The sequence below is a fragment of the Myodes glareolus genome, chromosome X, assembly GCF_982192425.1.
Source record: "Myodes glareolus chromosome X, mMyoGla1.1, whole genome shotgun sequence".
Taxonomy (NCBI): Eukaryota; Metazoa; Chordata; class Mammalia; order Rodentia; family Cricetidae; genus Myodes; species Myodes glareolus.
This window is the reverse complement of record NC_142053.1, coordinates 55,767,775-55,782,097: the sequence shown is the minus strand read 5'-3', so window position 1 is coordinate 55,782,097 and position 14,323 is coordinate 55,767,775. Positions and strand designations below refer to the sequence as shown.

The window sequence follows — 14,323 nt, the reverse complement described above, 5'->3', positions numbered from 1 at the left end:
GAGATCAGAGTAAAGTGAGACTTGCTACAGGTATATTGCTTCTGAAGGTTAGAGAGAGAATAGTGTTTACAAGTAGAAGAAATGCAAAGTGAGGTGAAGAGGAAAATAATTGGCTTGACATCCCAGATGTAATGCTAAACATCAGTGTGAAAAGAATCATGAAAGAAAACGACTTTTTGAAAAAAAGAAAGCAAAACAGAAAGATTCAAACTGCAACATTCTTTTTCAAGATGTATAAGGTATAGATAACATGATCTAAAAATGTCAAGCTAATGTGCTTTGAAATATAAGTATTTTTTCCTTCTTCTGGGTTGTGTTGTTAGAAAAGGTTAGTCTTGCGAAATGAGGATAGAGATTGTGTTTTGTGCTAAATTATCCTCTATCAAATATACTTATTTATATACATTCATATAAATGTTATCTATATTAAGAAAGAAAAAGAGAGACAGTTTGTTGTGTGACTCATTGATTTTCTTCCCTTTTTGTGATGGGTAATATTCTTTCATAACTCATGGCTCACTAATCAATGTTAAATGCTTCATTTGTATTTCAAGGGGAAAATATTAAAATAAGAATATATCTATATAAAAGGGATGTTGATGTGAAATAATCCTCTGCTTGAACTTGTGAATACGATTTGAGTGATACTGACATGTCTCTGGAATATTTACTACCCAGGGTGGAGGGTAGAATATGCTACACTGTGAGAAGGGGGTGTTTCTAAGAGGATTCACAAAGTCCCTGGAGTTATGAATAACAATATAATGAAGCACAGAGGCAGCAATAGAGACCATATGGCTAGAAAGTCTAATAGATTTGCTATCTGGCCTTTTATAGGAAAGAGCTGACCCTTTGTGTTCAGAGTTGAATAGAAAATCTGAGAGTTCATTGTAGGTAACAAAGATAAGTATTGTTTGTGAAATGTTCATTTCAGTTACAAATATGTGGTGTAAAATGGATTTCTTACTATAGGGAGCTGACAAAAAAATTGAAAATCAGTCTTGTAATCCATGTTAAGGAAATTAGATTTCATCTTAGTGAAGCCATTGACAGATCTTCTGCAGAGGTGTGACTTAACGGATGCTGTATTTTAGCAAAATCCCTCTTGCTGCAGTGTGAACATGTGACAGAGAGAGACAAGGAGAATGAGAAGAGAAAAATTAGAAAATTATTTCAGTTACCCAGATGAGGAATGCTGATTTCTGGACCACAATGTTTACAATGAGGAAGAAGAAATTGACCAGATACTTTGAGGACAGTTCCTGGATATTGATTTGGAGGCAAAAATTACCTGTGTCGTAGTCTCTGATATACCATTTTTTTTCTGCTATATGTCAAAAGGGAAGAAAGGAAGGAAGGGAGTGAGAGAGAGGAAGAGAAAGAGAGAGAGAAAGAAAGAGAGAGAGAGAGAGAGAGAGAGAGAGAAAGAAAGAAAGAAAGAAAGAAAGAAAGAAAGAAAGAAAGAAAGAAAGACAGAAAGAAAGAAAGACAGAAAGAAAGAAAGGTTATAATAGCATGTACAAAACATCAAGCATCTCAGTGCTTAGCATCTTGGGCAACTCAGCTCTGACAGACCAAATTCTTAGGGCTATATTCAAAACTGAGGAAGCATTGGCCACTGAGGCATGCTGGATATGGACACTTGAATAACAGGAACTATTAAATGAGGGGTTTTTTGTCTCTTTATATAGGGCTCCTTTAGGAAGCTGCTCTATTCATTGCCAGAGGCTTGTAAATTTCTTTTTCCTTCCCACTTACCTTTGTCTGAACTCACTTCCTAGTTTAGATACATATCAGGATGCTAGCTAACTTGTGGAAACCAGACAAAAGGATCTTGGGGACTCATCCGCACCTTGTCAATTCCACATGAACTGTGAGGCATGCATGGAAACCAACTCATGTTCTTGGTGACCCAGTGCTCAAAACTGAGTTACCCTTCTTTTCAGCTAATTCTTCTATTCTATGATGCTTTTCCTAGTAATGCCCAATGATTTCAATTTCTTTTACAATCATGCCTTCCATCCCCATCACCACTAGCACCCTGCTTTTTAGCCTTTAACTTCTCTCATCTTCTGCCAACTTTCTGCATCTAAAAAACTAATCCATCCCTGTTGTGAACATATATTGGGATTGACTCCAGCTGTGCTGACCTGTAACACACATGAATACATCCTTGACAGATTGCTTGAAATCCAGAGGGACAGAAGAATATAGGGTTACCAGACCTTCATTTCAAGGGCTGTTGACTAGCTAGAGTGCACAGACTCTAAAAGGAGCCACAGTTCTGCCATGCATGACTAATGTAACTTGAAAGGGAGCCACTGAGTAGAGGAGTAGGGAGATGCCTAGGAGGCTGATCAAAAGCATCCTGACCTGAAATTCCCACTGCGACAATCACTTCTCAGAGACATAACATTGGGATCCCAAAGATGTTAAAATGTTTATATTTTTAGGATGAATAAATAAATGTGTTAAGATATTAGCACACACTATTAAAACTGTATCCAGGAAGAACTTATCAGGATGTTTGTTGATTCCTGAAAAGTAATTGAAGAGAGTAATACTTTCTTAGTAAACAAGCATGTTTGAATCTTAGCACTTCTATTTAGTAATCATGTCTCCTTGAATAATCTCCCATAAGCACGTTGAGCCTCAATTTGTTTGTATATAGAATAGAGATGTCATCATCTCCCATACAAGGTTGCCTTGAGGACAGGATGCTGTACTGAGAACAGGGAAATGGCTCAGTAGATAAAGATGTTTACCACCAAGCCTGAGGACCGGAATTCAATCCCCAAGACACACATAGTGGAAGGAAAAATACTGACTCCCACAATTTTTCCCATGGCATTTACATGTCAGCAGCAGTATGTGCTCCTGAACGCGCACACATATATACATATCCTCTCACACAAAATAAACAAAAGAACTTAAACAAAAAGCTGCTGGGGAGATACTGCTTATAAAGTGTTTGACACAGAGTGGTTCTCTACTAGTCCCTGCTACTCTAGCACATCCAGACACAGCTGAACTTTAGAAAGTAAAGGAGACAGTGGAAATACTTATAAGACAGAGAAAGCCCTGGTTTGGGAAAAAGATCAATACTAGAGGACCCAGAAAACTACAATGAAGTCAAGGCTTTGGGCATTTGGAGGAAGTTAAAATTCTAAAACACAAGATACAACCAGTACACCAAGAGCTTTGGGTAACTGGAAGATTCTTGTCTGACCATTTCCCATCCATCTTCCTTTTCCACATTAAAAATGATCCAGTCACTGTGGAAATCAGTACTGAGTTTACTCAGAAAAAAATTAAAAGAACAGTCAAACACTTCTGGATAAATATGCCTGTGTGTGTGTGCGCACGTGTGTGTGTGTGTGTGTGTGTGTATGTGCACGCACACATGCACACACATCGGTGCAATAGCACATATGTATATGCTCTGCGTAATCCAAGTCAACATACAAAAGAAATATCTGGTATTGACAACTAATCATCAACTTGATGGATTTAGAATGACCATGGAATCAAATCTTTAAGTTAATTAACAAAGGAAGGCTTGGCCTAAATATGTATTTACATACCATGGGCTGGAGTCCTACACTGAACAAAAATGAAAAGGTGAACTGAAAACAAATGTTCATCACTCTCTACTCCCTGACTTTAGTTGCAATTTGATTGGGAGCCATCTGGACCTGCTGCCATGTTTTCCCTGCCATAATGAATTGTACCCCTTGAACTATAAGCCAAAACACACCTTTCTTTTGCTTAATTTTCTCCTTGTTAGGTGTTATGTCATAACAATAAGTAAAGCAGTTAATATATATGCATTCACATATTTATCATGACACTACTCACAACGAAAAGACTATGGCTCACCAAGAAATGAATGGATGAACAAAATATTGTATATATGTATAATAAAGTTTTACTCATTCATAAAGAAGAAAACAACATGTGATATTTTAAGGAAATAGGTGGACCTATATAGATTATATTAAATAAAAGAAACCACTCCCGTAAACAAGTATTGCTTGGTTTCTCTCATATGTAGAAGTTGTGGATAGGGAAACAAAAGATGTGAAACTAAAAAGAGATCCAGGATACGGAAGAGAAAGGGGAAAGTTGGGAGGAGTAATAATAATATATGAGGTGAATATGTTCAAAGTACTTTATATGCATATATAGAAATTTTATAATGAAGAATGTTGTATTATATAATTAATATACACTGATGAAAATACAAGGAAAAAGTAGGGAGTTAAAGTGTCAGGCAGGTGTAAGAGCCACTTACTAAAATACAGGAGAATTACAACTATAATGACAGCACCCATCTGTTTGGATGCTAAAGATTTTTTTGGAACCCCTATCACCTTCCAAGTGGTAGGAGTTGCATTCAGGACATCTTTAATCATGTCTATACCCTCATTAAAATAATGAAATTAAATGAATAATGAATTAAAATAATGAAAGTGGTTAGGCACATTTTTGTCCCCATTACCGAGTCCGTAAACTAGAAGAGAATACCCTAAAAGCTATCAGCTGTGGACACCACACACAGAATGTCAACATGACACATAAAGTACCTCACATGTACTTCGCTACCACTATGAAGCAGATAATTTTGCTTTCTAAAGTTGAACATATTTGAGCTTATGTTTATATAATATTGTCAGTTTCCCATACTTAGACAGTGATCATTGTTTTGCCCTAGGGTATGTCTTTGCTATATATGTGAAGGTTCTTCATCATATGAGAATTTATTTTCTCTTCTTTGTTCCTAAGAAGGAATTGACTTTTTTGCTCTATCCTCCCTTCCCCACTCAAAAGAAAAAAAATAGTAGATGGAAAACAGTCCAAGAACAATTTTCTTTGTGTTTTTGGTACAGGCTAACCCAGAAGCATTCCTTTGACCTCCTGTGTCTTAATTGTTTCCAGGCCAGTGACATATCAGTCTCTTTCCAATATGCCTTTCCATCTGTGAGACCATGTGAACATCTGTACATATACCAGTGTATGTTATCCCAGTGCCCCAGCTTGTCTGTTTGCATTCTGATGAAACAGCTATTAAAATGCAGTACCGAATCTCTGTCTATTGCTTTGACTCTAGGGCTAATTCTGGGGAATAAGATACAATCTCAATTTAATACAGGTGAGCAGAGATAACAGAAAGATGGAGATCCAGGAAGACAGTGGATTTCCTTGAGATCACTTTTAATTGTCTGGAAAGAATAGGTCATGCCGAAGCAATTTAGCCTTTAACCACTAAAGGCACTATTTGTAATGGTCTGATGTGCCCCCCTTTCCTCTAGTCACCCCCTCCAGTTGCAGCCAGAAGAAATACTTGCAGCCCAAGTGCTAAGTCCTACAGAATAATTGTTTGGATAAAGAGAGCTTATCGGAACTTTCTCTGCAGCCTTATTATGTACAAAGTCAGAGCCTCTCCTGATGCTTCATTTTCAAACCTGAAGGCATCAAGGGGCAGCCAGGTCATCTTTGTTTTACACTCTCTTTTTCCCAACTGACAGCCTCAACTAAAGCTTGCCCTTTTAACAAATTAATTCTGCAGAGAAGTCCCACTGTGCAGTTGTCCCTGAAATGATTTATTTTAAAGAATAATTTTAGTGTGCTTGTTTAAAATGGCTCATGGGAAAATCTTCGGCATCCCGAATGTGAAATGGGTTTCCCTCCTTCTGTAACAGTATTGATAGGACTGGCAATAGCAGAGGTTACAATGTGAATGAATGGGACCTGGATACAGGAAGAAGCCCCTCAGTTAGCAAGCCGGAAGTTGTTTGAAATGGGAAAGGCAAACGGAAGTCTTTGCTTGAACATCAGTGACGCCCACCAAGAACTGGTTACTTCCAAGTTCTGAGATGCTTCCACCCATCATCAAGGGGAACAAAATACTCTCCAAGACACAGTTCACCAAACACTCAATACTTTTTCCATAATAGCCTTTAATACTAAAATGCATTAAATTTTTGAAGCAGAGAAAACACATTTAAGAGGGAAACAGAGAACCACCAGATAAAAGGAAACAATGTGGCAGGTAACACCATTTAAAACAGAACTGTAATAATTTAATAAAGCTGCTTTATCATCTTCATAAAATAGACAGAGTGGTGGTGATTCTTTTTTGTCTTTTTTTGTTTTTACAATGATTCAATCACTGTGAAAATGTACATAACATACAGATCAGCATATACAACCATTTCATCTTCATATAATCAGCAACAGAGACTGCTTAATGAAACGTACTGTACTTGTATCCTTCTAAATTGCCACCCTGGTTCGACAGGTAAACAGTAATAGTGTCATCAGGCTCATTCCCCTCACTAGAGGAGCGAAGGCGTAAGCCTTTTGCAACTAATACCTTAGCATTCAAATAGCACAAGGAGGTATTTGTTGCTGAACTTCTAGCTAGACCTAGTCTGGCCCTTGGTCATTAGTCTGGATCTTAGCCTTCCTCAGCTGAATGCCAGCCAGTGCCAGTAAACATCTACTTAACCGGTGCTGTAAAGTGTTAGCTGGTTTGTTTGCTAAGGTTGACAGCAACATTCAGTTAGTAACAAGGTCATCTTTAATTGCCAACACAGCTGGAGCAACAGGCAGCATCATCAGATTTCCCTAATGACCTACAATGCTTTCCAATCAAGGTCAGGTGTTTCTAGGTTGTTCTTTACCAAGAGCGCCTTACAACGTATACTTCAGACAAGGTGGTTGATTTTCTTTGTTTTACAAAAGCAATGTGATTCCTATTTGAAATTAATTCACTTTTGCACGACAAGTGACCCACGGGCCAATTTCAGTTTCACAAGAAAACAAAGAGAGCTGCAACAACTTCATTAGGACAATGTGTTTTGCTCTGGAATATTTCATTATCAATATAAAGCCACCCGGTCCCAGTCCCACCCCCATACATCCCCTTTGAATATTACTTTGATACATACTTAAACTAAAGAACAACATCTCAATACACTTTAGTGTCAGCAGATACAATTTGACTCATGAAATGACATCCTTAAAATGTAATTTTACCAAGAAGGCAAACACTAGGACTGTATACAATGGACTTCTTCAGCTCATTTCTGCCAGTTTTTCAAAGTCAGAAGGGTCTTATTACCCTGTGAAAAGAGCCAAGCGGACCAGACTTGTCGGGAGTGCCTTGGGGGAACATTTGACATCAAAATGATCCCCATAAAATGGATTATGTACAGTAATAATCCTTTCTCCACCTTGGATGCCCAAAAAAGCTATCCTTTCCATCCCTGCCTCTCCCAAACTGTCCCTTGTCTTTCTACATCAAGTAGACCACTTGTGTTTGCTTTATAGTGGTAGGTGTAGAGGAAAAAGTCCTCTGCGTTCCCCTCTAATAGCCATATGCTGAGACGGCAGGATCTGGAAGGTACTCTGTGTGGTTTTATTTGCAGAGTTCAGAGTTACAGCTTTCATTAATGATCAGCTGGTCACCATGTCAACAAAATTGTAGAAATGGCCAGCTTAGGTGCAGTTAGTCCTATGAGGCAAGTTTCCTCTGGAGCATTGTCTCATCAGTATCTCCTAGGCATCTGTAGATAGGCAAAGAAATCCTACCCACAAACAACTGAATAAGAAACGCCGAGGATTAGGCTCTACCAAAATGTGCTTTAACAAGCCCTCAAACTTGAGTGGGCAACTAACTCATGGATTTCTGTGCCAAATCCTCCAGATTTCTTATACAGCCATTCTAGGCAAGGATCAAGAACTATCATTTCTAAGAAGTTCCTAAGTGATGTTGCTTTGAGATGATACTTTGAGAACCACTGTTGTGCAAGAACTACTGGATTCTGTAACCCACTATCAATTCGGTACCAAGACAGACCCTCACTTTTTCTACTGGCTTCAGAGGAACAATGAAATACTAAGTTTCATTCTGAACAGGTTAATTTACTAGACTGCACAGGGGGGAACAAGTTTCCACAGGGCATTGTTCCCCATTTCTTATTGAATAGCATGTTCCCATGTTTGGGAGAAAGCAGTCAATCAATGCAAACTAGATACCCTATACTCAATAAAGACATTTACCTGGCCAGGAAATTTTTAAGTATGTCACACTTCATGACCTAGGGACATCAGAATAAGTGGAATAGAACTCCCTAGGACTTGGGAACTAAAATTGTTCCCACATGTTTCTGTGTAACATGTTTGCAGAAAGAAAGGGAAAAATATTTGCTCCACTGGCCTTGGTAGCTTTTCATCACATGTGTTAAAAAGGGAGGGGGAGAATCTCGAGTCCGTGGGGAGTTTAAGACCCTTGCACAAAAGTCCTATTTGCAAGCACAGTTGGCCTGTAGAACCTGCCTACAAAGCTCTCCTAGGATGCGCTTGCACTTCCATCAGACAACTGAAGGGGGAAAGATACTTCCTTAACGAGAATTCTTATACATACTCAGTAAAGAGTTCTGAAACAAAAAAACAAAAAATCTCTGACTGCCCACTGAGAACAATGATTTTTAGATAGACTAAGCTTGGAACTAAAATGAAATTCTGGGGACAAAATTTTTAGTTGCTTTTTTAAAAAGGCAAAAAGAAAATCACTGCTAATGCCACCCGTTTTTAATTGGCTGGAAAGACACATGGCAGGCAGTGGCCTCTCTACATTCCATCTCCACTTTCCACAACCTTTCAAACTCCCTCGTTTCCACTGAGCAGAGTAAGAAATCCACCTGTAGAAAGCTGTCCAATCGACTACAAAGTGACCTTGAGGTACTAGCAAACAAGATACTGTCAGATGGATCCTGGTGAAGAGCAGTCTAAATTCTATAGGCAGCCATCCCAACTTAAAGGGCACTTTAAAAAGCTAAATATGTTAATCAAATAGTCACTTGGAAGGAAAAATAAATACCACCATAATGAAATAAACCAGAAGATGAGAACATATATGAGAGAAAGTTAAATGAAGCAAGAAAACGATGTAAAGGTCTCTAACTGTGTCTGGGAGAAATTTGCAGCCAACCCAATATTTTGCATGAGGTAGTATTTAGGAAATAAGGATTGATTTGTAGCATCATTATATGTTTCTTTTATCCCCAGAAATCTTCTCCCCTACCTAACCCCATGCCCATTGCCTTACCCACCCCTTCGCTTACAACCCTCCCACCTCCCACAAAAAAAAATTCCTAGTAATGTATAAATCTAGGAACTCAGATAAAAATAATGAAAACATTTCAAAGAGCTGACTGTATCTACCTAAACTTAAGAAAATAAATTCTGTTTTGAATTCTAGTGCTCTAACTTCTAGGCTTTCTTTCTGAGTGTTCTTGAATTACAAAAAAAAGAGAGAGAGATAAGGGGGAAGGAGGGAGGGAGGGAAGAAGAAAGGGAAGGGGGAGGGAGGGAGGAAGGGAGAAAGGGGGGAAGGAACCAGAAAACTTGTTTCTTTAGAAGAAATTCCTTTAAGACAAAAGTAGAGCAAATGGGACATGTTTCTTTAGTTTATTTTAAATAATGAACTCTTAGGCTGCAAGAATACTATGTTGGCTAGTGAGTATTAATAGACAGATGAGAAAAGGGGCATTTGTGCAGTGTTAAAAAGAACAAAAAGAATGGGCGCTCTGTTAGTTTAAAAAGGCATATTCCTAGCCTACAGCAAAAAAAGAGTTACTAAATCTAAGGGATTTTTGTTTTAATAATTTCTTGTTCACATTTTTAATCAAAAAAAGTGTTAGGCATAAAAAGACGTGTTCAAGTGTCTGAGTGTCTCCGTTTAGAAGGCACAGTAATTAGATCAGTGATGTTAGTACCTGGCTTTTCCTAAGTGTACACTTCATACTGCTTACTCTATCATTATTTATAAGCCTAAGGTAAAGAGCAGCATGGCGCCCTCGATTCCAGCCCATGATGTGCTTTACCATCTAATTCCAATCATGATTGGGAAAACACTGAATCAGGAAGTGTGTGTCTAAAGAGATGGTAATTTAGATCTCAAAATAGACTCAGTCATGTTGCATGATTTTTAGATGATTGGAGACAGGGAATTTCTCAGCCTGAAAACTGATAACATCAGGAGTAACTTTCCTGTTCAGGGTCTGAAAATTAGAAAAAAAATAATGCATCTCATAAAATTTTCAGCACAGTATTTCTGACAACTGCAAATTAGATAGCAGCATATCCAAAAATGACTTTCTACAATGATCTAGCACAGACCCGGGCAGAAGACTGAAAGGCAGGAGAAAGCCTCTGCAAGGTAGTGAGCAACCACTACAAGAATTAAAAAAGGTGAGTATCCACCAAGTACTCAACCTCTAGGTGTGGTGGTGCTCATTCGTCTGCTGTCTCAGTTTCTGCATTTTGTTTTTGTCTGTATTTTTATTATTTTTTTAAGAAAAGAAAACATCAACCTTTAAAAGCCTTTTGCCATCACCACACACATAGCAATTTGCAATATCAAATACAACAACAGCACAGCTAGCAAAAGGGTTCTTAAAGCAGGGGCGTCCACAGCAAAGTAGCGGTATTGGAAAGTACTCGAGCTTCAGAAACAACCTTTTGGGGGCTCGATTTCACGTCACTGAATCAATGAATAGTACACAATAAATGACCAATAACTTGTCTACACTACAAAAAACAGTGGCGAGCTTATTAAAGGTGTCCAGAGCTTTTTTTTTCTTTTTTTTCTTTTTGCTTTTTTAAATGTAATTCTTCACAAACAATGGTAATTTATATTATCATTTTGACATAGAAAAATATATAAATTCAAACACTTAATACATAATACTCTTCACAACTGAATTTGCCTCTGTTTCCCCAACATCAAGGCCCCATGAACAACTCAAGCCAAAGCTAATTTGCTCCAACTGAACACCCCTGCTGCCTGTTGAAACGAGAGGGATTGTCACGGAATGATAGTCACTTATACACAATACATTTAGGGAAATCTCTACAATGCAGCCACTCAAGAACCAACCATTGGTGAGTAAAATGAGTAGATGCTGCATCTTCACTAGCCAGTGTGATTTCTTTCCTTTCTTCTTCCCCAGACGGGTTTACAGAATGATATCCTTCAGACGCTTCACGACAGGAGATTGCTTGTCACGCCCTTCCTTCAGAATAGGATTGACCTCATGCATGACTCTCTCACTGTCGGCTCCACGGGGTTCAGCTTCAGAAGGACGAGAGGCGCCATTGTTGGCATGGTGCTCCAGATCACGAGCTGGAGGAACCAGGGCGACCGTGTAAGACATAGAAGGCTTGGTAGGCAGAGGGCTCTTGAGATGCAGTGGGGAGGTGACAGGGCTAATAGCCTCACAGCCATTGCCTGCCTCCCGGATAGCGCTGTTGACTTTGGGGCTGCAGATGGTCACATCGACAGTCCTCTTGACTTTCAGGATGGGCCGCTCCTCAGCCGGGCGGGTGGTGACATCTTTTCCAAAGGTTGCGAATGTCCGCTTGGTGGGGCCGCAGTCGTCATAAGCCTCAACATCAGCAGCAGTAGCTTCAATGGACAGAGCGATGATGTTCCTCACATGCTCAGGAGACTTGGAACGGGTGGGCATGGGATTCCGAGGCATCCAGCATCTATCAGAGTGGCCAAGAATCCGGCATTCCTCCCTGCAATGAAATCCTTCATTCTGGTCTGTAAAAGGAAAAGGAAGATATCAATTTCATCAGCTTTTTCTGGGAATCATTGCAACCCCACCGTGTTCTGGTCTCTCTGGTACCCACAGGCTCTTTGGGGAAATAGCACTTTGGATAGTCCTTTATTGCCTTTTGGGACTAGTGTGGGGAAAATGGATTTTTAAAAAGCTATAGATCTCCCTCTAAACATTACTCGTTTTTTATGGCCCTCGCCGTTCCCACTGCTGACAAAACAAAAATCCTAAAAAGAAACAAGTTATGATGAAAACGTATTTTTAAAAGTTTATCCTGAGTGCTAGCGTGTGGAAAGTCAGCAATTTTATCAACACCTACTGCTAAAAATCACCTATGCTTGAAGCTGCATTCAACAGAAGAGGATGTAGAAACAAGGTAGGAAATCCAATGTTCACTTTATCAAAGAAACTTGCCCACAATTTTTATAAACACTATCAGCCTCTTTCCATCTTACCCATCATAGATTCCTGTGGATTCTATTTGAAAACCTAATCCATAATTTCTTTTTGACCACCAGTTCCCCCAAGAAAGCACTTCATTATGACATCACGATTACCAGATTTCTTATCAGAAGGAATACACTGTGGCCTCTTTTTTCCAGAGAACTCACAGGCTTCAATTAGACACACACACACACGCACACACTCCTCTTATATGTTGGGTATCATTTAATTAGCCACAAACTAGCTCTTTCTCCTTCTTTGTTTGAATTTTCACTTTTATTAAGGACTTACTTCATAATGAAATATCCATAGCTAGTAGGAATGTAAATTACAACAGCTATAAGGGAGAACAAAATAGAAGGTTCCTCAAAAATTATAAAGCAGAAAAACTATCTAATTTACCTCTTTCTCATTTCTGGACATATATTCAAAGAAAATTTTTAAAAAATCACAAGGATCCCTGAAAAACCAAGTATATCGTTGTACTATTAACATTAGTTAAGATAGAGAATCACGTTGCTGCCCATCAGCAGAGGAGTGGAACAAGAAAGTCTGGTATGGATGCTCACCAGAATTACATAGCCATAAAAAATGAATTCCTATCCTTTAAGGCAATGTAGATGAAACTGAAGGACATTACATTGGGCAAAATATGTCAAGACTGGAAAAACAAGCACCACATGTTGTCCTTCATATACAGAAGCTACAAAACTAGAATAGTAGCCATTAGAAACTACGAAAGACAGGGCTGAGGGGTGATAGAAGTAGGCACAAAAACACAAGTTCTGGTATTCTAAGACACAGCAGTAGCACTACAATTTACAATAATCTATTAAATATTTTAGAGGATCTAGAAGAGACAGAGGAGTTGAAGTCTCTCCTAACAACAAAAAACAGATCAAGATGTTTATCACATCATCTTAAGTAGTACATGCTATATATCTGTATTAACCTATCACAGTACACCACGGAGGCAGTTTGAATAGGCATTGTCCCCATAGACTCATGTTTGAATGCTTGGACCATAGGGAGTGGCACTATTGTAGGAATGGCTATGTTAGAGTAGGTGTGGCCTTATTGGAGGAAGTGCATCACTGTGGAGGCAGGCTTTGAGGTCTCATATATGTCGAAACTACGCCCAGGGTGGCACACAGTAGAACTATCAGTTACTTCTCCAGCATCATGACTGAACCTTTATGTTGTCATTCTTCCTGCCATGACAACAATAGACTAAACCTCTGAAACTGTAAGACAGGCCCAGTTAAATGTTTTACTTATTTTATAAGAGTTGCCATGGTCATGGTGTATCTTCATGGCAATAAAACCCTAACTAAGACAACCACAAAAATATGTACAGTTCATCCCATGTTACTAAAACATAAAGGTTTTGTTGATTGGTTTAGACCTACTATAGAAGATCTCAATTTAGAATCCACAATTATTACAAGCAGCTCTGCTTCATTCATGACTAAATCTTTTATTTGGCTCTCAGAAGCCTACAAAGACTACATTACTAAAGCATGGATAAAGGATTAAAAAGAGCCTGATCATTGAATAAATATGAATTAAAATGGTTTGTTTATAACCCTAATTTTCCAGCTTAGTTGATGTTTATGACATTCTTATATAAAGATAACCTAATGAAAATTTTCATCATATTGTATAATGCTTCACAATATGATCAGCTTAATATTTACAAAAATAAGACTCTGAGGTAGGACTGGAGGAGGTAGAAAGGCTAGAAGAAAAATAAAGGCAAAGGGATTAATATTTGAATTCATATAAATTAAGTATAAGTGTGTCTAGCATACAAACACAAAGGGAGAGAGACAGAGAGATAAAGCATTAAAAATTGGAACTATATGTTGTGACCCCATTTTGTAAGAGTAAAAAGTTAACATGTCAGGGGCTTGCCTGAAATTAATCTATACATAACACACCTTCTTTGTGCAATTTCATGGTGTGTATGTGTGTGTGTGTGTTCTCTTAATTTTTAAAAAAATAGATACCATAGGAAATAAAAGACAATGGAAGTAGTTAGATGACAAAGATTTTATCTATGTTGAGTACAGATTTGAAGACAACTATGGATATGGCACTTGACCTCATTTAAGCTATTTAAAATGTTACTAAAGAAAAAAATTCTCTGTCGGTGAAACACTACGAACATATTTAATATGGATATTTCCTGAACCTTTTCAGTGCTTAAGAATGAAGCACTCAGAATTTTGCATATTGGAAAGCAA

At 38.3% G+C, this 14,323-nt stretch overlaps 1 protein-coding gene across 2 annotated transcripts in view; it reads right to left on the bottom strand.

The window, feature by feature from the left end:
* Positions 1–5,940: 5,940 nt before the first annotated feature.
* The window catches only part of Pcdh19 (protocadherin 19), a 107,575-nt gene continuing 99,192 nt past the window's right edge, over positions 5,941–14,323 (bottom strand). For both annotated transcript variants that reach the window (XM_048417948.3, XM_048417947.3), the window contains one exon: positions 5,941–11,617. In XM_048417948.3, coding sequence (XP_048273905.1) covers positions 11,028–11,617 — 590 coding nt within the window. In that variant the 3' untranslated portion in view covers positions 5,941–11,027. The remainder of the gene's footprint in view (positions 11,618–14,323) is intronic.